The 24888-nt window shown below is 44.5% G+C and overlaps 1 protein-coding gene across 1 annotated transcript in view; it reads left to right on the top strand.

Moving 5' to 3' along the window:
• Positions 1 to 24888, top strand: part of LOC126195688 (cohesin subunit SA-2-like) — a 357264-nt gene that overhangs the window by 312360 nt on the left and 20016 nt on the right. The window contains exon 17 of the mRNA XM_049934316.1: positions 18062 to 18118. Within this exon, the coding sequence (XP_049790273.1) occupies positions 18062 to 18118 (57 nt within the window). The remainder of the gene's footprint in view (positions 1 to 18061; positions 18119 to 24888) is intronic.

Below are 24888 nucleotides of genomic sequence, written 5' to 3'. Positions count from 1 at the left end.
CCACACTTCTGCTGAACTGAGGAGAGTTGTGCTATTCGAAAAACACTTCACCACAATATTAAATGAAATGTCACGCTTTACAGAGTAATTCTGGGAAGGAACAAGCAAAGCAGACACAGCCTGAGCCTTGGCCCACGCACAGCCTGCACACTCAGCTCACATGAAGTTTGACACACTTAGCAACTTTGTCACACTCAGGAACTTTCTAACACTCAGTAACTTTCTTTGTATGATTCAGTCACAATATTTGCAGGGCAAATTCTACTACAGTTCCAGAAACCAGAAAGTGAGGCAAAAAGTTCCTGCCCTGTTTATGAAACACTGTCCTTCTAAGTCAAGAATACTCTATTTCCTCGTATGTTTGCCATTAAGGTCAGTGGATCTTTTTTTAATGTTTTTATCAGAGAGGAGATTCCCATCCCAGAAATGAAATTCTAGAAAAACTGCAAGATGCCCATGTTAACCTTTTTTAAACACATTATTCATTCCATTCAACTGCTGTTCTGTCACTGACAGAATTACAGTGTCACTGGAACACCTCAAAATTTTTATTTCTTCTCCTAGAACTTTATTATTTATTTAGACTGACCAGATTAGGGCCATAAGCCTCCCCCTCCCTTTAATCAGACTAGGAGTAACATATACTAAAAAATATTACAAAACTCTCTCAATAAAAATAATTGACATTAAAAATAATAACAACTTTCCTTTATTGGTGCCAAATCCAGGGCCTCATTGTACATTTGATAAAGAGGGGGAGTGGAAAGAGTAACAAATAGGACGCTCCCAGGTCCCCTTGCAAGGGGGACAGCTTTAAGGGCTTATCAGTGCATGGGAGCAGTAGATACTGAAAGTCAAGTACAACGTCATACAATATTTCGATTGTCAGAGAAAAGAAATAATTTTTCATATGCAGCAATTGTATCAAAACACTATTTATTATACTAAAACTTGCTCTTTTTCTCTAAATAAATACACATGAATACACTCTTTCCTAATACGTACGCCATGCTGATCTCGTGTTAAACATCAGACAAAAATAACAAATTAAATGATTCCCAATCCCAAGAGCCACGCACCAACTAACGGTGCTCTGCTCCTAGGCAAACCAAACATCTCTCTAAAGTAAAAATACCTCACACAACGAGGAACTATACGACAGTGAAGGCGGAGATAATGTATTTCAGTAAGGCAGATACTGGAAAAAGAAGCATTGCATTTAACAAAATCACTTGTCTGTCGTGAATCAGGTGACAACGTTTACCTGAGGTGTAATTGGAACTTAAAATTCTGGAACTAACCCCTCCGGTCTTAATCATTGGATTTTGTTTACAAACTCAACTCTGTAATTCCAGGTACAACTATGGAACACGTTAGTAATCAGAAAATTACCCCAGGAGGTAACAAATCTGATGCTATCAGTGATGCAGCTTGTTTCTCAGATTATGGGGAGACTAGGCTATGTTTTGTCCTAGATCAGAGGAAATCAGAGTCCTCAGACCAACTCAAGCTCAAAATCTAAATTTTATGTGGTACAATCACCATTAATTCATATATACAGCCAGGGTAGCTCTGCAAATTAGGAGAAACGCTTAAAGAAGAAAAAACCAAAATTTTAGTCAAGCAGGAAACAAGATTGTCAGGTTAGAAAATTAGCAATTTTGGAAATTACAAATAGTTCGAAAGCAAAACTAATGAAAGAATCCTTAAAAATACATCCTACCTACATTCTCAGTTTCACAAGATAATCTTGGACTTTTGACGGAAGTATAGCCTGCAAACAACACATTAATGACAAATTTCCTTGAAGGGTGCAAATAAAATGTACACTATGATTGTTGCACAGATACTGGTCAACCAAGAAAGTAAAACAAACTCAGAAAAAGTAAAAAAGTCATGTGAGGTGGCAGAAAATATTGGACTGGCGCATAGGTTCGTAGTGTTTTTTGATAAGTTTAATAAACACAACAGATACACATAACAGAGACTTTAGTCATAAGTAACATATACTCCTTCAGTGTTTACAACAGTATGCAGGTATGGGGGTAACTTTTTGATTCAGCGACTGTAGAAAACACACGTTTTTCAGGCAAAATACTCATAAAGCCATGTTAAGACCCTGTTTTCATCCAGAAAAGGAAGTTAGTTGAAGGTTGTTTGACAGAGAGCAGAAAAGTTGAAAATCTGAGGGTGCAAGATCATGTGAATAAGACAGGTGCAAAATAACTTCCCAACCCAACTCCTGTATAGTGTTTTTTGTCAGTCTAGCAGAACACAGGTAGGGGTAGCATCACTTTACACAATCTTCCTTGTTGTTGTTTTTTAATTTTGTGTGCAAGACGTCTCAGTTGTTGGCAATACACATCACCTTGGGGAAGCAATTCATAGTACATCACACCATTGCTGTTCCACCAGATGCATTACATTATCTTTTGTGGTTGCACACTGGTCTTTTTATGGGGATTTGCTGCTACATTTGGCCTCAACCATTCCTTTATTTTCCTTATTTTTGCAGAAAGACAATATTTCTTATCACCAGTAACAACTCAAGATAGGAATGGCCAACGCTGTTCATGAACCAATTGATGACGAGCAAGCAGAAATGAACATAAGACCACCCATTGATTTTTGTGATCTTGGCTTAGAGAATATGGTACCCATACCCCCAATTTTTGAACCTTCCCCATTGGATGGTGAGCACAGAGTCAGGAGAACTCATTCAGTGTAAGCATTCTTTCTTCCACTTGACTTTCTTACAAGAGGTTGATGTCAGCATCCTGGTGATGTGTCTGGTCATCCAAGCAGCACTGTGCTACCTCAGCACAAGTTGCTGGTGACCACAGTTCATTACATATGCCAGTTCTTGAGTACAGTGATGTAGATCATTGTATGGAGTGTTTAAATGATCTTTGTCAAACCCCAAAAGACTTTCTGAATGTGGAGAACCACTAATATCAAAATGATCAAAGCTGGAAAAACATTTTCTTGCCATGCTCTGCTCAGTAGCATTATCCTCATACACAGTGCAAATGTTTCTAGCTGAGTCTGCTGCTGTCACCCCTCTACTGAATTCAGACAGCAATTGCTCCATTGGCACTCCATTTTTTAGCGTCCACAGCTGCACTCACTACCCCCAAATAACAAAATGACAATATGTAAACTTAAATAGCAACAGTGAACTACAAATAAAAAATTACAATCAATAAATAAACCCATAGCAACCAGAATACCAACATGCAAAACAAAAACACTACCAACTTATGCACCAACCTAATACTAAAACTCCATAAAGACACTTGTAAATTGCAATGGATGATTATGTAGTTAGGGGAAGAGAGAAGATTCAAGTAAATGATTGGTGACTTCTCTGCACACAAATGAACCAATCACAATGGAAAGAGACTGATAGAAATGTTAAGAATATCAGCCACAAAACTATGTCAACCCATTTAAAATAAGAGAGAGAAAGAATAGCTCACCACGTATATGGCAATCACCCAATGAGAATACAGATTAATTCCAAATTGTTCATATAAAAATCTTGTATCTACATAACAAGGAGATTCAAAGGTTCAGGTTGTAACAGTGTGAGCAATCTGGACACCAGTTTTAGCCAGGAAGATTACTTCTGAACGAGAATGGCATGTACTGGTGCCATGAGTTGCGTTCTGTCAGTACTATGGTGAGCACAGAGTCAGGAGAACTCATTGAGTATAAGCATTCTTTCTTCAACTTGACTTTCTTACAAGAGGTTGATGTCAGCATCCTGGTGATGTGTCTGGTCATCCAAGCAGCACTGTGCTACCTCAGCACAAGTTGCTGGTGGCAGCCACCTGGCTCTGTGCATCTGTCATGTACGTTAGACAGTGGGTTGCTGCTTTAATGGAAGACAAGTGGCCAGAAAAGCGACATCGTTGATGCAAAGAAGGGGTCTCCTGGAAGATAGCAAGCCCTTGCTGCAATGCAGGCTCATCAGGTACAATGTCATCTGTTGCTCAACTCAGAACTTTTGAAGTTGAATGGAGTGTCATAAGATGACAACCTGGAGGTGACCTCTGCTCGGTAGCACCGTCTCGAGGCCTGGGATTGTCAGATGACTGCTTGACAATGAAATTGCTGTGTCGCATCTGACTGTCAGCTGGCATGGATACTGTCACAGCATAGGCTGCACTTTGAAGTCCAGGAACCAGCCAGAGTACAAATACAATTTCTGTCAATGACACGCATTTATGGTCACTTTGACCAGCTATGTTATGATGATGTGAGCCTGCCTCCTGTCATGTAGGTGGCTGCAGAAGGGCAGTGTTGTGCCATGACACGTGGAAACCCAGTCCCCCACTATGGCAGACTGATGTACTGCTGCACCATCCGCATTCTGGCACATGACGGCATGTATTTCACAGGTAACTCACCTGCACACCCATCAGTGGGTTGTGAAGTCTGGTCTACTGTTGATTCCACAACAGTTACACCCTGCCCCCTACCCCTCAGGAGAATTTAACCCACTGGGTCTTAGGCTACTGCTAAACCTGTGAACTGCTACATCAACATGGTACTGCTGTGTCTACATTTTCCCCTATCTCCTGTGATGCTTCTTTTCTCACATCCCTAATTACACTTCCTGCATCTGCTGTCCTTCTTCCCTGTGCATAGTGAGTTGTTAAAACCTTGTTGTTGACCAGCTGGGTTGACAGGTAATGGACAGGAAGCATGGGTGGGGAGAGAGCTATCAGCCATTGTTGGACATAGGATATACTAGTGATAAGTGGGACAGAAATGGATCCCAAGGATTAAATTCCTACTACCATGAAGTGTTACTGGTACCTGCTGCAGTATTATGGAATATATTGAAATATCTGTTCCACTCTAATGTGCCATTCTGTACAGCTACAAGCTTATTGAAAGAACAGAGTGTGATTGTATCTAGTGTATTATTCAGGTAGGTTAGGTTTCTGTTGACTGGTAGTATTTCTAAAGGATTATCAGGTAAATACAGCAGAGAATATGTTAGATTCAGAGATTCAGACCTGTTAGTGTTGCTGGAAGCTGAAAACTTGGTACCGTGACGTCTCATAGAATGCCATTCATTAGTAACCTGCTATTCTGTAGTTCCAAATGTTACGTTCCCCTAGAGCATCCCTGCTTGTAGCAGGTGGGGATAGCTACAATTGGGTCATACACTGAGTACATCCAGTGAGGTCCTATGTTTTTAAAATATGGTTGGATTATAAGGATGTCGACCTTCTGAAAATATGGCTGGATTATAAGGACGTCACGTGGTCAGGAAGACCCCTGCAGAAATATTGAACCATGCTGCCTCTGTAGCCATCCATAATTGCAGAAGTGTTGCCAGTGGATGATTTTGTTCATGAAATGACCTCTTGATTATATCCCATAAATGTTTGGTGGGATTCATATTGGGCAATCTGGGTGGGCAAATCATTTGCTCGAACTGTCCAGAATGTTCTTCAAACCAACTGCAAACAATTGTGGCCTGGTGACATGATGTTTGGGAACATGAAGTCCATGAATGGGTGCAAATGGTCCAAGTAGCTGAACATAGCCATTTCCAGTCAACGATTAGTTCAGCTGAACCAGGGGACTCAGTTCATTCCTTGTACACACAGCACACACCGTTATGGAACCGTCACCAGCTTGCTCTGTGGCTTGTTGACAATTTGCATCCATGGCTTCGTGGGGTCTGTGCCACGCTTGAACCTACCATCAGATCTTACCATCTGAAATCATGACTCATCTGACAAGGACTCAATTTTCAAGTTGTCTAGGATCCAATTGATATGGTCACAAGCTTAGGAGAGGTGCTGCAGGTGACATCACACTATTAACAAGGGCACTCATCATGTTGGTCATCTGCTGCCATGGTCATTAAGTGAAGGCCATTGGCCAGTGTGTTGTCCATGGTGAGAGGTAAAGCCTGAAATATGGTATTCTCAGCACACTCTTGACACTGTGGATTTTGAAATATTAAATTCCCTAATGATTTCTGAAATGAAATGTCCCATTCATCTAGCTCCAACTACTGTTCTGCATTCACAGTCTGTTAATTCCCATTGTGCAGCCATATTCACATCGAAATCTTTTCATATGGATCACCTGAGTCTAAATGACAGCTCTGTCAATGCACTGCTCTTTTTATTTCTTGTTTATGCTATACTTACGCCATTTGTGTATGAGCATATCACTATATCATGAATTTTGTTAACTCAATATACATCATCTGTGGAAGAACCAGAGAGCTTCGATGTTCTTTTTATTTTATTGGCCTCCCATATGTATGTTGTTGTTGTTGTGGTCTTCAGTCCTGAGACTGGTTTGATGCAGCTCTCCATGCTACTCTATCCTGTGCAAGCTTCTTCATCTCCCAGTACCTACTGCAACCTACATCCTTCTGAATCTGCTTAGGGTATTGATCTCTTGGTCTCCCTCTATGATTTTTACCCTCGACGCTGCCCTCCAATGCTAAATTTGTGATCCCTTGATGCCGCAAAACATGTCCTACCAACCGATCCCTTCTTCTAGTCAAGTTGTGCCACAAACTTCTCTTCTCCCCAATCCTATTCAATACCTCCTCATTAGTTATGTGATCTACCCACCTTATCTTCAGCATTCTTCTGTAGCACCACATTTCGAAAGCTTCTATTCGATTCTTGTCCAAACTGGTTATCGTCCATGTTTCACTTCCATACATGGCTACACTCCATACAAATACTTTCAGAAACGACTTCCTGACACCTAAATCTATACTCGATGTTAACAAATTTCTCTTCTTGAGAAACGCTTTCCTTGCCATTGCCAGTCTACATTTTATATCCTCTCTACTTCGACCATCATCGGTTATTTTACTCCCTAAATAGCAAAACTCCTTTACTACTTTAAGTGTCTCATTTCCTAATCTAATTCCCTCAGCATCACCCGACTTAATTTGACTACATTCCATTATCCTCGTTTTGCTTTTGTTGATGTTCATCTTATATCCTCCTTTCAAGACACTGTCCATTCCGTTCAACTGCTCTTCCAAGTCCTTTGCTGTCTCTGACAGAATTACAATGTCATCGGCAAACCTCAAAGTTTTTACTTCTTCTCCATGAATTTTAATACCTACTCCGAATTTTTCTTTTGTTTCCTTTACTGCTTGCTCAATATACAGATTGAATAACATCGGGGAGAGGCTACAACCCTGTCTCACTCCCTTCCCAACCACTGCTTCCCTTTCATGCCCCTCGACTCTTATAACTGCCATCTGGTTTCTGTACAAATTGTAAATAGCCTTTCGCTCCCTGTATTTTACCCCTGCCACCTTCAGAATTTGAAAGAGAGTATTCCAGTCAACGTTGTCAAAAGATTTCTCTAAGTCTACAAATGCTAGAAACGTAGGTTTGCCTTTTCTTAATCTTTCTTCCAAGATAAGTCGTAAGGTCAGTATTGCCTCGCGTGTTCCAACATTTCTACGGAATCCAAACTGATCATCCCCGAGGTCGGCTTCTACCAGTTTTTCCATTCGTCTGTAAAGAATTCGCGTTAGTATTTTGCAGCTGTGACTTATTAAACTGATAGTTCGGTAATTTTCACATCTGCCAACACTTGCTTTCTTTGGGATTGGAATTATTATATTCTTCTTGAAGTCTGAGGGTATTTCGCCTGTCTCATACATCTTGCTCACCAGATGGTAGAGTTTTGTCAGGACTGGCTCTCCCAAGGCTGTCAGTAGTTCTAATGGAATGTTGTCTACTCCCGGGGCCTTGTTTCGACTCAGGTCTTTCAGTGCTCTGTCAAACTCTTCACGCAGTATCGTATCTCCCATTTCATCTTCATCTACATCCTCTTCCATTTCCATAATATTTTCCTCAAGTACATCTCCCTTGTATAAACCCTCTATATACTCCTTCCACCTTTCTGCCTTCCCTTCTTTGCTTAGAACTGGGTTTCCATCTGAGCTCTTGATATTCATACAAGTGGTTCTCTTCTCTCCAAAGGTCTCTTTAATTTTCCTGTAGGCAGTATATATGTATGTTATGAATAGAATATTAATTTTCTTTTTAACTTCTTCCTGCATAATATTTGCCTGGGAAAGACATAACTCCTCTTCCATTTTGGTAAATGCAGTGCTCTTTTGATCACGGTTTCCACTAGGATACAATAGAAAAAAAAAAAAATCCCCTGTCAACCAAAATTTCTCTCAGACACGTAAAACACAATCTATGTTTCATAAACATATCAAAGCTGCACACTGCCAAATAATTTGACAAACTAGTTAAGTTTGACAAATTGATTATGTACAGGGCATGAAGTCTACATATGCTGTAAATGTGGATTTACCATTCTTCAGCCTGTCTTCTAAAATAAATTGTAGGATCACATGTTCCCACATCTTTCTGGAACCCTAGCTGCTCTTCCTGTTGCTTGACCTCTATTAGTCTTTCCACTCTTATGTAAATAATTCGTATTAGTATTTTTGCAACTGCATCATATTAAATAAAATGATTTGGTAACAGATACACCTGTCAGCACCTGATTACCTTGGATTGGGGGTTATTACATGCCTGTTGACATTCTAACCTTCACTTCTCTTTGAACAATTAAGTTTAGTTGAGAACATTGTTTGCAAGTGTAACTTTTTCCACAGTGAACTGGTTTGTCTTGGTACTTTTCAACTTCTTAAATGCTAAATCAAAGAGGTGATGGTTAGAACTTCACTTTGGATTTGGACATGAATATTCTAAGTAATTACGTTGTTTATCTTATATAATAACATCCATTATCCTTTCTTGTTGGTTTTGGCACAGTGTCTTGGAGTTTGACTCATTCTTATATGGAGAAAAGGTTGGGCACTCATTTTATCATCTGTACAACTGTTAATAAGAAGTTGCAGGTGTTTAAATTGATTTCACAGTACTTTTACTTCAGCATTTCATGTATATTATTTTCACCTAATATACACAGCAACAATGTAATATGTTTAACTATTTTCACAACAAACAACTGCCTTCCCACCAACTGTTAGCAAGCCATTTTTCAAAATTACTTTGAAAGTTCTTAACAAACAATCTTACTGTCAGTGGCTTCAGATGAAATTACATCAGATAGCAAAATGTTTAAATAAATAAAATATATGAAAATAATTAATTTTTTCTGAAAAATAATAGTGTTAATATTAAACAGTGGAAAATCCAGGATGGAATGTAACAATATTATGAAAAGTATGGTTGCTATTAACTATATAGCAGAGATACTGAGTCGCAGATAGGTACAATAAAACGATTGCTGGAAAGTGAACTTTCGGCCAACAAAGCATTTGTCAAAAATAGACAACACACACACACATGCGTGCGTGCAAACACGTTTGCGTGAGTGGTGTGTGTGTGTGTGTGTGTGTGTGTGTGTGTGTGTGTGTGTGTGTGTGTTTATTTTGGACAAAGGCCCCATTGGCCGAAACTCACTTTCTAACAGTGTTTTTATTGTAGCTATCTGCGACTCAGCATCTCCATAATATGGTGAGTAGCAGCTGTCCTTCTCATAATATTGTTAGAATTAATATTATTCATATAAAATTCTTGTTTAAATGCATATTTTATATATAAATTCACATAAATAAATTGATTGTGTTACTCAAGCTCTATAAAATAATGAAATGGTCAGTTGTTTCTTATTGGGTCCTATGATAAATTCACAAGATGTATCACAATGTTTATAAAGTGGTAATTGTGCATCACTTGTCAGTTCTGCTACGAAGTCTGACAGTATTTCACCAGTTTCATATATCATGCATACCCAGTGGAATAGGTTTCTATTGGTTGGTTTTCTCAAAGATTTAAATATGTCTAGGTAATATAATTTACTGCAGGTGCTTTCTTTGACTTAGGTCTTTGAATCCTCTGCCAAATTGTTCATGCCATATTGTAGATCCCTCTCACCATCCCGTTTTCAGCTTTCCCTTGTTTGCTTAGTAAAGGCCAACTAAGCTCTTGACATCACAAGTCTGCATCTCCTCAGTCCAGGTTTCTCTCACTTTCCTGTATACAGCATCCATCTTTCCCATAGTCATGCATACAGCTACAACTTTGCATTTCTCCTCTTAACCATTCTTGATTTACAGTTTTATACACCCTGTCAAATTCATTTTTTAGATACCTGCCTTCCCTTTTGCTTGCTTCATTAGTTTCTACTTACATTTTTTCCTTTCTTTAGTGAAATTCAGTATCTAAACATCTCTTCTGTGCCTTGTCTTTAATGTATTGGTTTTCCGTGTGTGTGTGTGTGTGTGTGTGTGTGTGTGTGTGTGTCAATCTTTGCCTCATGCTTCCTTTCAGACTCTCAACAGCCAACAGTATGTTCAATTTATTCTGGTCCAATCTCCATAATTTCCTATTTTTCAGCAGTTATATCATTTTTCGCAAAAATAAAGTATGGCCAGAGACCCCGTTTGCCCTGGAAGTGTTCTGCTGTTTAAAATCTGGTTCGTAAATATATGTCAAACCGTTGTGTGTTATATCTGTAGCCTTTAGTTTGAAGATGGGTTCAATGCAGCTCTCTATGCTAGTTTATCATGTGCAAGCATCTTCATCTCTGTAAATACTATACCCTACATCCATCTGAATCTGCATATTGTTGTCAAGCCTTGGTCTTTGTTGTGACTCGCCGATCATTCAAAGTGCCGCCGCGCAATTACGCGCGTCCTCTACGTGCGGCGCTGTCTGCCAGCTATGCAGCAGCTGCGCCACCTAAGCGGCCAGCCGAGCAGCGGCTGCTAGACTGGGACTCAGGCTCATTCGAATGCTAACGTGTACACAGGTCTTACTTGTCAACTTACTCTGTGACTTATATGTGTTGTTGTGTTGTTCCGAAATATATGTGTTAAACTTGAAGTTCTAACAATTGGCGACGAGGATGGGATTTTTCCTTTTCACCGTTGACTCACAGGGGTCCATGGTTACTGTCGAGCAACTATCGCAAAATCTCCTTGAACAGCAAACACTTCTCACAGCGGCGATTCACGATTTCGTCGCGGCGTCAAATGCGGGGCGTTTCTCGTTGTTGGCTATACCTCCTTTTCCTCCTTACGACGAGATGGCGGAAGACTGGTCTGATTATGAAAAACGTCTTCGACAGCACTTCTTGGCATTTCATGTCACGTACGAACAACCATGTAAGTCTCTGTTCCTTTCCTGAATTTCACCTCAAATGTATCGGTTGTTGTCGCAATTGGCTCCTTTGAAGGATCCTGCGTCTTTGTCCTTTGCTGAAATGTGCTCACTTCTGTCTGTCTATTTTCAAAAGCAAACACATGTGGTAGCCTCTCGTGTTGCCTTTTATCGTTGTCAAAAACAACCGAATCAATCCTATCGTGCTTGGGCTGCTGAACTTCACGGCCTCAGTCGAAAGTGTCAATTTGTTACTGACGTTCACAAAGAGTCCTATGCCGATTCCATGGTACGGGATGCTATTATCCGGTCGGCGCCCGACAGAGAAGTTCGGCAACGTGCCCTTCAGTTGCCAAATCCGACTCTAGATGAGGTTGTCTCCATTGCGCAGTCTTTTGAAATTTCTCGCGCCGCTGTGGCGCAAATAGAGGCGTGGGGTGATGTCGGGGAAATACAACCTCTGTGCGCTGTTGACGACGCGTTCGGCGCATCCCCGCCGGCCAACGTGGCCACAGTGCGCTCCCACGCGCAGCCTCGGCCTAGCCGTAAACAACCCGCTAAGAAATTGCAGCAAAACCCCCGGCAACTACCTTCATGTCCGCGGTGTTTTACGAAACATTCACGCGAGGATTGTCCCCAACGTTGGGCTGTGTGTCACAACTGCAAAAAGAAAGGTCATGTGTCTTCGGTTTGCAAATCCGACCGCATACATGATGTTCATGAACATGACGCTGATTCTGATTCTGTGTTGTCTGTCAATTGCACTCCTTCCATTTCAGGGAAGTTATTTCTCACTGTCCAAATCCTTGGTCGAGATGTTCGCATGCAAGTGGATACCGGTTCTGCTGCCACTATAATTAATTCTCAGACATATCTTCAGCTGGGTTCTCCACTCCTGTCCCCTGTCACTCGGCAATTACGGACGTACAATAAACAGAAGATTTCTCTCTTGGGACAGTTTAATGCTGAGGTATCTTACAAATCCGTCGTTCGCACTGTTCCCATATTTGTGGTCGACCAGAGCAACGCAGAAAATCTTTTTGGTTTCGATGCCTTTCGCGTTTTTGGGTTCTCCATAGATGACTCTGTCAATATTGTCTCTGATGCTATTCCTTATGCTCAACTGGATTCCTTGTCGACGACATTTTCGTCCCTTTTTTCTCCTGGGTTAGGCCGTGCAAACGACTTTGAAGCTCATATCACACTCAAACCCACTGCTCGGCCTAAGTTTTTTCGGGCTCGGCCCATTCCTGTGGCCCTTTGTGATCGGGTAAAACGGGAGTTGGATCGTCTCATTGCTTCAGGGGTCTTGCTTCCTGTCACTTCCAGTGAGCGGTCCTCTCCTGTCGTTGTAGTTGCTAAGCCAAATGGTGATATTCGTCTCTGTGGCGATTTCAAAGCCACTGTAAATGCTCAGTGCCTCATCGACACTTACTCTATGCCCCATTCTGAAGAACTGTTCACTAAACTTGCTGGAGGCCAGTATTTTTCTAAAATTGACCTGTCAGAAGCTTATCATCAACTTCCTCTCAACGCTGCTTCCCGGCAGTTTCTGGTCCTTAACACGCCTTTCGGTCTCTATCAATACCAACGCTTGCCGTTCGGGGTTGCTAGCGCCCCTGCTCTCTTTCAGCGATTCTTGGAACAATTATTGCTCCCTGTCCCTGGGTGTATCAATTACATGGACGACATTGTTGTCACTGGCTCCACCACTGAAGAACATCTTCAAAATCTCCGCACACTTTTTCATGTCTTACAGACTGCCGGTCTTAAGTGTAATCTTCAGAAATCACAATTTTTTCAGGCATCTATCACGTACTTGGGGTTTCAACTCTCTCGGGATGGTATTCATCCGCTTCAACAAACTGTCGCTGCGATCGATGCCCTTCCTCACCCTGCATATGTTAAGGAACTGCAGGCCTTCTTGGGGAAAATAGCATACTATCACAATTTTTTACCATCTGCGGCTTCGGTGGCTCAGCCGTTGCATCGCCTGTTGCATAAAAACGTGCCTTTTCACTGGTCCGCGTCATGTGAAGCGGCTTTCCAGAAGTTGAAGACTATGCTGAAACAGGCCCCGTGCCTGGCTACTTATCGACCTGGCCAACATCTTATTCTTGCCACAGACGCCTCTCAATACGGGGTTGGTGCAGTCCTTGCGCACCGTTTTTCTGACGGTTCGGAACAACCCATTGCTTATGCCTCCAAAACTCTCACGGATGCCCAACAAAAGTATTCTCAAATTGAGAAAGAAGCTTTGGCCATCATTTATGCTCTTCATAAGTTTGGTGTTTTTCTCTATGGCTCAAAATTTCATCTTGTTACGGATCATAAACCACTTGTTTCCTTGTTTCATCCATCAACGTCACTTCCCGACAAGGCTGCACACCGCCTCCAGCGTTGGGCTCTTTACTTGTCCCGTTTCAATTATGAGATTCATTTCCGGCCAACGGCTCAACATGCGAATGCTGATGCTCTGTCTCGCCTTCCCATGGGTCCTGATCAGGCATTCGATAGGGACGAACTTTTGTGTTTCCACCTGGATGTTGCCGAGCAGCGGGTTGTGGACGGGTTCCCCATCATTGGGGACAGGCTGGCGGCTGCTACGGGTTCTGACCCTACCCTCTCCCGGGTTTTACGCTGTATTCAGAAGGGTTGGCCAGATCACCCGTCCGCTAAGACTTCTGATCCGTTGCGGAACTACTACACTTTGCGCTACCGCCTCACGGCTAGGGATGGTGTTATCCTCCTCTCCACTGACAATGCTTCGCCGCGTGTTGTGGTACCTGCGTCTTTGCGTGCTTCGGTCTTGTGCCTCCTTCACCAAGGGCACTGGGGTGTGTCTCGCACAAAATCTCTGGCGCGCCGTCATGTGTACTGGCCTGGCATCGACTCTGAAATAGCACACATGGTCGCTGCCTGTGGCCCTTGTGCGTCACAGGCCGCTGCCCCGAAGTCATCTTTGTCACCGTGGCCTTCGCCTGAGAAGCCCTGGGAGTGCATTCATGCTGACTTTGCGGGACCCTTTTTAGGTACTTATTGGCTCCTCGTAATTGACGCCTACTCTAACTTTCCTTTCATTGTCCGTTGCACGTCACCTACCACCGCGGCAACCACCAGTGCTCTCGCCCGCATTTTTTCTTTGGAAGGCCTCCCCTCTACTCTTGTTACTGATAATGGTCCGCAATTTGCCTCTTCTGAATTTGCGGATTTGTGCTCTTCACGGCGTTACGCATGTCACGACCCCGCCGTTCCATCCACAATCCAACGGTGAGGCTGAACGACTGGTCCGCACATTTAAGGCTCAGATGCGGAAACTTCTGACTTCTTCTGCTGCTGCTGATGCGCTTCTCCAGTTTCTGGCGTCTTACCGTTTCACCCCCATGGGCGACCACAGCCCGGCTGAGCTCTTACATGGCCGACAGCCCCGCACGCTACTTCATCTTCTGTGGCCTCCCACCTCACGGCCGTGGGTGCCTTCACTTGGCCGGTTCACCGCCGACGACCTCGTCTGGGTACGGGGATATGGCAGGTGGCCAAAATGGAGCCCGGGCCGCATCTTAAGACACCATGGCAGACGCCTGTATGAAATCCAGATGGACACGGGTGTTGCAGTGCGTCATTTGGACCAGCTTCAGCCTCGGGTGCCAGCAACGCCTGTTCCGAATGCCGCCACACCACCTTTGGCTCTACCTGACGCTCGGGATCTTGGCATCTCTCAATACTCACAACACAGCCCTCTCACCGTCATCGCAATGCCAGCACCAGAAACCAGAACGGACGCCACCAGGAGACGTGCCCATGCAGGAACCGGAGGACCATCCTCTGTCAGAGCAAATCTACTCCTCCTCCAACGGTCGCTGACACATCGCCCATGTCTCCTGTCATATCAACTGGACTTGCCGCAACGGGCAGATTGGTGCATGGGGCCCCAGCAGATTCGACCCCTACATCTCCTGTCATCTCGACCCGTTATCATCGGGGACACTTCCGTCCATACGGGAAGCCTCCTCCTCGAGACTTTACAGTGAGTCAAACAACGCCTATGGACATTAGCCATCTCCAGGACACCTCCATCAAGACCAGTGCTACAATTTCAAAGGGGGGAAAAGTGTTGTGACTCGCCGATCATTCAAAGTGCCGCCGTGCAATTACGCGCGTCCTCTACATGCGGCGCTGTCTGCCAGCTATGCAGCAGCTGCGCCACCTAAGCGGCCAGCCGAGCAGCAGTCGCTAGACTGGGACTCAGGCTCATTCGAATGCTAACGTGTACACAGGTCTTACTTGTCAACTTACTCTGTGACTTATATGTGTTGTTGTGTCGTTCCGAAATATATGCGTTAAACTTGTAGTTCTAACAGTCTTTCTATACAGTGTTTGTGCCCCCCCTCCCCCCCCCCCCCCCCTTTCACCCTACACACACACACACACACGTATTTCACATTTCCTCCACTTCTAAATAGATGATTTCTAGGGATCCTCGGGATCAACCAAGACTTTCTTCTAGCGAAGTTGAGCCATAAACCGTGTGCTGGAACAAGACTCGAACTTGGAACCTTTGCCTTTTGCAGGCAAGTGCTCTACCACTTGCCCGCGAAAGGCAAAGGTTACGAGTTTGAGTCTCGTTCCGGCACACAGTTTTAAATCTGCCAGAAAGTTTCATATCAGCACACAGTCTGCTGCAGAATGAAAATCTCATTTCAGAGAAGAGAATTTTTTGGAATGTGGTGCAACAGAACAATATTGAAGTTTAGAGGCATACTTCAGATCAAAATGCGTAGAAACAAAAATTATGGGACAGCCTGAACAAAAGAATGGACTGCTTAATAAGAGACAACCTGAGGCATCAGGGAATCATCATTTGGTAATGGTGGGAAGAGGAGGAAGGGTGAAACTGTAGAGGGAGACTAAGGCCTGACTGCATTATGTGGTTGCAAATGGATGTTCCTTGTGTTGTGGTTTTCAGTCCAAAGACTGGTTTGATGCAGCTCTCCATGCTACTCTATCCGAATTAATGCATTTACATCAAACAGTGGAAACTCCAGGCAGGAATATCAACAATGTAGGAAAAGATAGATGGCTACGTACTGTAAAGAAGAGATGTCAAGTTGCAGACAGGCATGATTAAAAGACACTCACATGTAGCTTTTAGCCACAGCCTTCGTCAGCAGACTCTCTCACACACACACACACACACACACACACACACACACACACCTCAAACACCCATGACCACCAACTCCAGCATATTGGGCTGAAATGCAACATCATGTGGGTTGCAAGCAGCAATCTGGAGGGAGTAGGGAAGGGGAATGGATAGTAGTGTACAGGTGGGGAGAGAGAGACGAATGCTGTCTGATGGAGTGTGCAAGGACTAACCTCCAACAGGTGCAGTATCAAGAGGTTGTGGGGCAGGGAGGTGGGGAAAAAAGGAACAAGAAATGAGAGGAGCAGGCAAATACCAGTGGATGTGTTGGCAGAGGGCTGCAAATAAACAGCGTGGGAGATGAGAATGGAGACGAGATGATAGGACATAAGGGGTTGAAACTGTCGGGTGGAAGGTTTGGAGACTGTGTTACTATAGGTTGAGGCCAGGATAATTTTAGGAGTGGAGAATGTGTTGTAAGGATAACACCCACTGCGCAGATCAGAAAAGCTGGTGGTGGAGGTAAGGATCCATATGGCTTGGGTAGTGAAGCAGCCATGGAAATCCTGTTTGTTATGTTGAGCTGCATGTTGTTCCGTAGGGTGGTCTACTTTGTTCTTGGCCACAGTTCGGTCTACTTTGTTCTTGGCAACAGTTCGGCGGTGGCCGTTCATTCTGGTGAATAGCTGGTTGGTAGTCATACTAATATAAAAAACTGCGCAATGATTGCAGCAGAGCTGGTAAATGACATGGCTGTTTGCACATGTGGACCGGCCCCTGATGGGGTAGGCTAAACCTATGACAGGACTAGTAGGAAGGGCTGGTTGGATGGATTGGGTAGATTTTGCACCTGAATCTTCCACAGGGAATAATCTCTGTGGCAAGGGGTTGGGATTGAGAGTGGCGTAGGAATGGACCAGGATGTTGTGGAGGTTGGTTGGGTGATGGAACACCACTTTAGGAGGGGTGGGAAGTATCTTGGGTAGGATGTCCCTCATTTCAGGGCACAGTGACAGGCAATCAAAGCTCTAGTGAAGGATGTGGTTCAGTTGTTCCAGTCTGGGGTGGTACCGTGTGATGGAGGGGACACTCCTTTGTGGCTACTATGCCTTCCCCTTTGCCACCCCCTCCAGATTGCTGTTTTCATTCCACGTGATGCTGCAGTCTGGCCCGAGATGCTGGAGTTGGCGGTCATGTGTGCGTTAGGTTGCTTGCCTTTTGCGTGTTTGTGTTTGTGTGTCCTGATGAGTTAGCACACTGGACTCGTATTCGAGAGGACGACGGTTCAATCCCGCGTCCAGCCATCCTGATTTTGGTTTTCCATGATTTCCCTAAATCGCTCCAGGCAAATGTTGTGATGGCTCCTTTGAAAGCGCACAGCCGACATCCATCCCTAATCCGATGAGACCAGTGACCTCACTGTCTGGTCTCCTCCTGCAAACAACCCAACCAACCTTTACCAATGAAGGCTGTGGCCGAAAGCTACATGTGAGTGTCTTTTAATTGTGTAACTAGACATGTCTTCTTTATGGTAAGTATATATGAAGGTAGATATGGCATTTTATATAAGTGTTTCTGTTTGCGAGAAGCGGAATTTCACCTCCTGAATGTAAACAGTGGCAAGTCATTCTGTTATTGTGTCATATAGTACTTGTATTCTTTTAAATTTTTTGAAAATGAAGCTGTCAGTTGCATCACTTATTTAACAGATAGTTCTGACTTAATGAAATTGGTTAAAATATCTTTTGCTTTGCAGCCCAACATCATCAGAGACTAAGAAAATGAAGAACAAGAATAAAAAGAGCAAAAGAAGGTAAGCGTATATATTAGGGAAACATTCCACGTGGGAAAAATATATCTAAAAACAAAGATGATGTGACTTACCAAACGAAGTGCTGGCAGGTCGATAGACACACAAACTAACACAAACAAACACACAAAATTCAAGCTTTCGCAACAAACTGTTGCCTCATCAGGAAAGAGGGAAGGAGAGGGAAAGACGAAAGGATGTGGGTTTTAAGGGAGAGGGTGAGGAGTCATTCCAATCCCGGGAATGGAAAGACTTACCTTAGGGGGGAAAAGGACAGGTATACACTCGCGCACACACACACATATACAGACACAAGCAGACATATTTAAAGACAAAAAGCTTTTTGTATATATATATATATATATATATATATATATATATATATATATATATATATATATATATATATATATATATATATAAAAAAACAAAGATGATATGACTTACCAAACGAAAGCGCTGGCCGGTCGATAGACACACAAACATACACACAAAATTCTAGCTTTCGCAACCGACGGTTGCTTTGTCAGGAAAGAGGGAAGGAGAGGGAAAGACGAAAGGATGTGGGTTTTAAGGGAGAGGGTAAGGAGTCATTCCAATCCCGGGAGCGAAAAGACTTACCTTGGGGGAAAAAAGGACAGGTATAGGTATACACTCGCACACACACACATATCCATCCGCACATACACAGACACAAGCAGACATTTGTAAAGGCAAAGAGTTTGGGCAGAGATGTCAGTCGAGGCGGAAGTAGAGGCAAAGATGTTGTTGAAAGACAGGTGAGGTATGAGCGGAGGCAAATTGAAATTAGCGGAGATTGAGGCCTGGCGGATAACGAGAAGAGAGGATATACTGAGGGGCAAGTTCCCATCTCCGGAGTTCTGACAGGTTGGTGTTAGTGGGAAGTATCCAGATAACCCGGATGGTGTAACACTGTGCCAAGATGTGCTGGCCGTGCACCAAAGCATGTTTAGCCACAGGGTGATCCTCATTACCAACAAACACTGTCTGCCTGTGTCCATTCATGCAAAGGGACAGTTTGTTGCTGGTCATTCCCACATAGAATGCATCACAGGGTAGGCAGGTCAGTTGGTAAATCACGTGGGTGCTTTCACATGTGGCTCTGCCTTTGATCGTGTACACCTCCCGGGTTACAGGACTGGAGTAGGTGGTGGTCGGAGGGTGCATGGGGCAGGTTTTACACCGGGGGCGGTTACAAGGGTAGGAGCCAGAGGGTAGGGAAGGTGGTTTGGGGATTTCATAGGGATGAACTAAGAGGTTACGAAGCTTAGGTGTTTGGCGGAAAGACACTCTTGGTGGAGTGGGGAGGATTTCATGAAAGATGGATCTCATTTCAGGGCAGGATTTGAGGAAGTCGTATCCCTGCTGGAGAGCCACATTCAGAGTCTGATCCAGTCCCGGAAAGTATCCTGTCACAAGTGGGGCACTTTTGGTGTTCTTCTGTGGGAGGTTCTGGGTTTGAGGAGATGAGGAAGTGGCTCTGATTATTTGCTTTTGTACCAGGCTGGGAGGGTAGTTGCGGGATGCGAAAGCTGTTTTCAGGTTGTTGGTGTAATGGTTCAGGGATTCCGGACTGGAGCAGATTCGTTTGCCACGAAGACCTAGGCTGTAGGGAAGGGACCGTTTGATGTGGAATGGGTGGCAGCTGTCATAATAGAGGTACTGTTGCTTGTTGGTGGGTTTGATGTGGACGGACGTGTGAAGCTGGCCATTGGACAGGTGGAGGTCAACATCAAGGAAAGTGGCATGGGATTTGGAGTAGGACCAGGTGAACTTGATGGAACCAAAGGAGTTGAGGTTGGAGAGGAAATTCTGGAGTTCTTCTTCACTGTGAGTCCAGATCATGAAGATGTCATCAATAAATCTGTACCAAACTTTGGGTTGGCAGGCCTGGGTAACCAAGAAGGCTTCCTCTAAGCGACCCATGAATAGGTTGGTGTACGAGAGGGCCATACTGGTGCCCATGGCTGTTCCCTTTAATTGTTGGTATGTCTGGCCTTCAAAAGTGAAGAAGTTGTGGGTCAGGATGAAGCTGGCTAAGGTAATGAGGAAAGAGGTTTTTGGTAGGGTGGCAGGTGATCGGCGTGAAAGGAAGTGCTTCATCGCAGCGAGACCCTGGACGTGCGGAATATTTGTGTATAAGGAAGTGGCATCAATGGTTACAAGAATGGTTTCGGGGGGTAACAGACTGGGTAGGGATTCCCGGCGTTCGAGAAAGTGGTTGATGTCTTTGATGAAGGATGGGAGACTGCATGTAATGGGTTGAAGGTGTTGATCTACGTAGGCAGAGATACGTTCTGTGGGGGCTTGGTAACCAGCTACAATGGGGCGGCCGGGATGATTGGGTTTGTGAATTTTAGGAAGAAGGTAGAAAGTAGGGGTGCGGGGTGTCGGTGGGGTCAGGAGGTTGATGGAGTTAGGTGAAAGGTTTTGCAGGGGGCCTAAGGTTCTGAGGATTCCTTGAAGCTCCGCCTGGACATCAGGAATGGGGTTACCTTGGCAAACTTTGTATGTGGTGTTGCCTGAAAGATGACGCAGTCCCTCAGCCACATACTCCCGACGATCAAGTACCACGGTCGTGAACCCTTGTCCGCCGGAAGAATAACGATGGATCGGTCAGCCTTCAGATCACGGATAGCCTAGGCTTCAGCAGTGGTGATGTTGGGAGTAGGATTAAGGTTTTTTAAGAAGGATTGAGAGGCAAGGCTGGAAGTCAGAAATTCCTGGAAGGTTTGGAGAGGGTGATTTTGAGGAAGAGGAGGTGGGTCCCGCTGTGACGGAGGACGGAACTGTTCCAGGCAGGGTTCAATTTGGATAGTGTCTTGGGGAGTTGGACCATTAGGAGTAGGATTAGGATCATTTTTCTTCGTGGCAAAGTGATATTTCCAGCAGACTGGACCAAATCCGGGACTGGATCAGACTCTGAATGTGACTCTCCAGCAGGGATACGACTTCCTCAAATCCTGTCCTGAAATGAGATCCATCCTTCATGAAATCCTCCCCACTCCACCAAGAGTGTCTTTCCGCCGTCCACCTAACCTTCGTAACCTCTTAGTTCATCCCTATGAAATCCCCAAACCACCTTCCCTACCCTCTGGCTCCTATCCTTGTAACCGCCCCTGGTGTAAAACCTGTCCCATGCACCCTCCCACCACCACCTACTCGAGTCCTGTAACCCGGAAGGTGTACACGATCAAAGGCAGAGCCACGTGTGAAAGCACCCACGTGATTTACCAACTGACCTGCCTACACTGTGAAGCTTTCTATGTGGGAATGACCAGCAACAAACTGTCCATTCGCATGAATGGACACAGGCAGACAGTGTCTGTTGGTAATGAGGATCACCCTGTGGCTAAACATGCCTTGGTGCACGGCCTGCACATCTTGGCACAGTGTTACACCGTCCGGGTTATCTGGATACTTCCCACTAACACCAACCTGTCAGAACTCCGGAGATGGGAACTTGCCCTTCAGTATATCCTCTCTTCTCGTTATCCGCCAGGCCTCAATCTCCGCTAATTTCAATTTTCTGCCGCTCATACCTCACCTGTCTTTCAACAACATCTTTGCCTCTACTTCCGCCTCGACTGACATCTCTGCCCAAACTCTTTGCCTTTACAAATGTCTGCTTGTGTCTGTGTATGTGCAGATGGATATGTATGTGTGTGCGAGTGTATACCTGTCCTTTTTTCCCCCAAGGTAAGTCTTTCCGCTCCCGGGATTGGAATGACTCCTTACCCTCCCCCTTAAAACCCACATCCTTTCGTCTTTCCCTCTCCTTCCCTCTTTCCTAACGAGGCAACCATTGGTTGCGAAAGCTAGAATTTTGTGTGTATGTTTGTGTTTGTTTGTGTGTCTATCGACGTGCCAGCGCTTTCGTTTGGTAAGTCACATCATCTTTGTTTGGAAATGGAAAAAAGAACACATTGACACCGGTGTGTCAGACCCACCATACTTGCTCCGGACACTGCGAGAGGGCTGTACAAGCAATGATCACACGCACGGCACAGCGGACACACCAGGAACCGCGGTGTTGGCCGTCGAATGGCGATAGCTGCGCAGCATTTGTGCACCGCCACCGTCAGTGTCAGCCAGTTTGCCGTGGCATACGGAGCTCCATCGCAGTCTTTAACACTGGTAGCATGCCGCGACAGCGTGGACGTGAACCGTATGTGCAGTTGATGGACTTTGAGCGAGGGCGTATAGTGGGCATGCGGGAGGCCGGGTGGATGTACCGCCGAATTGCTCAACACGTGGGGCGTGAGGTCTCCACAGTACATCGATGTTGTCGCCAGTGGTCGGCGGAAGGTGCACGTGCCCGTCGACCTGGGACCGGACCGCAGCGACGCACGGATGCACGCCAAGACCGTAGGATCCTACGCAGTGCCGTAGGGGACCGCACCGCCACTTCCCAGCAAATTAGGGACACTGTTGCTCCTGGGGTATCGGCGAGGACCATTCGCAACCGTCTCCATGAAGCTGGGCTACGGTCCCGCACACCGTTAGGCCGTCTTCCGCTCACGCCCCAACATCGTGCAGCCCACCTCCAGTGGTGCCGTGACAGGCGTGAATGGAGGGACGAATGGAGACGTGTCGTCTTCAGCGATGAGAGTCGCTTCTGCCTTGGTGCCAATGATGGTCGTATGCGTGTTTGGCGCCGTGCAGGTGAGCGCCACAATCAGGACTGCATACGACCGAGGCACACAGGGCCAACACCCGGCATCATGGTGTGGGGAGCGATCTCCTACACTGGCCGTACACCACTGGTGATCGTCGAGGGGACACTGAATAGTGCACGGTACATCCAAACCGTCATCGAACCCATCGTTCTACCATTCCTAGACCGGCAAGGGAACTTGCTGTTCCAACAGGACAATGCACGTCCGCATGTATCCCGTGCCACCCAACGTGCTCTAGAAGGTGTAAGTCAACTACCCTGGCCAGCAAGATCTCCGGATCTGTACCCCATTGAGCATGTTTGGGACTGGATGAAGCGTCGTCTCACGCGGTCTGCACGTCCGGCACGAACGCTGGTCCAACTGATGTGCCAGGTGGAAATGGCATGGCAAGCCGTTCCACAGGACTACATCCAGCATCTCTACGATCGTCTCCATGGGAGAATAGCAGCCTGCATTGCTGCGAAAGGTGGATCTACACTGTACTAGTGCCGACATTGTGCATGCTCTGTTGCCTGTGTCTATGTGCCTGTGGTTCTGTCAGTGTGATCATATGATGTATCTGACCCCAGGAATGTGTCAATAAAGTTTCCCCTTCCTGGGACAATGAATTCACGGTGTTCTTATTTCAATTTCCAGGAGTGTGTATATATATATATATATATATATATATATATATATATATATATATATATATATATAAGATAGAGGGAAACATTCCATGTGGGAAAAATACATCCAAAAACAAAGATGGATGTGACTTACCAAATGAAAGTGCTGGCAGGTCGACAGACACAAACAAACACAAACATACACACAAAATTCAAGCTTTCGCAACAAACTGTTGCCTCATCAGGAAAGAGGGAAGGAGAGGGAAAGACGAAAGGATGTGGGTTTTAAGGGAGAGGGTAAGGAAAAAAGCAGACAGGCCTTTACAAATGTCTACTTGTGTCTGTATATGTGCGGATGGATATGTGTGTGTGTGTGTGTGTGTGTGTGTGTGTGTGCGTGAGTGAGTGAGTGTATACCTGTCCTTTTTTCCCCCTAAGGTAAGTCTTTCCACTCACGGGATTGGAATGACTCCTTACCTTCTCCCTTTAAAACCCACATGCTTTCTTCTTTCCCTCTCCTTTCCTCTTTCCTGATGAAGCAACCTTGGGTTGCGAAAGCTTGAAATTTGTGTGTGTGTTTGTGTTTGTTATTGTCTCTATCAACGTACCAACGCTTTCATTTGGTAAGTTACAGCATCTTTGTTTTCAGATATATTTTTCACACGTGGAATGTTTCCCTCTATTATATTCATATCATTAATTTGAACTCAACAATTACTAATAAGTTTAAGTCTACAATTGATAATAACAGTTGGAATTCATCATGGAAATCACAGATATTTAAAATTTCACAGTATATCACAATACAAACTGGTACTGATTCAGTCAATGAAAGATCATGCAGAAGTGATGCGAACAGTAAAATATTTGAATCTAGAATTTCAAACTGGCACAAATATTTTGCGCAAGGAGATTGCACAATGGAAAATTCCAAAGTTGGCTTTTGCATATTGATAAATGTGCAAATTATATGGATTTGCACTTAGTCATTTCCGTGTCAACTTCTACACTGGTGTGCTGAAAAAGAATAATGCAGTGTGAGTTTATCTCTGTCAAAATTAAAAAAAATGTGCAACACCAACAAATCATGTCTTTTGCCTGTTGCAGCTAACAATATTGTCTACTAGCAATTGAAAATTAATAGGCGAAAAGATTTTATGTGGGGGAAAATTACCTCCTAGGTAAACACATTAACTTTATAGTTGTTGTTTCTTTGTTGACTGAAACAAGGGGTTGGGGGTGAACTTTTCGAAATTTGAAAAATAAGGGCCACCTTAGTATGTACCAGTGACCCAAAACATTATGACCACCTGTATAGTGTGTTGATCCATCTCTGGAACACTGTCTCTTGGATGCAGTTGAGAGATGGGGATACACGATGGCCTGCACCTGAATAGGAGGAGGAAGGAGAGATTAGCTGAGCATCTTGCAAAAAATGTAAGGTGGGGCACAAGCACATATGACA

Source organism: Schistocerca nitens, chromosome 7 (assembly GCF_023898315.1).
Source record: "Schistocerca nitens isolate TAMUIC-IGC-003100 chromosome 7, iqSchNite1.1, whole genome shotgun sequence".
In the NCBI taxonomy this organism is placed as follows: domain Eukaryota; kingdom Metazoa; phylum Arthropoda; class Insecta; order Orthoptera; family Acrididae; genus Schistocerca; species Schistocerca nitens.
This window is presented reverse-complemented; position numbering and strand designations above follow the sequence as displayed.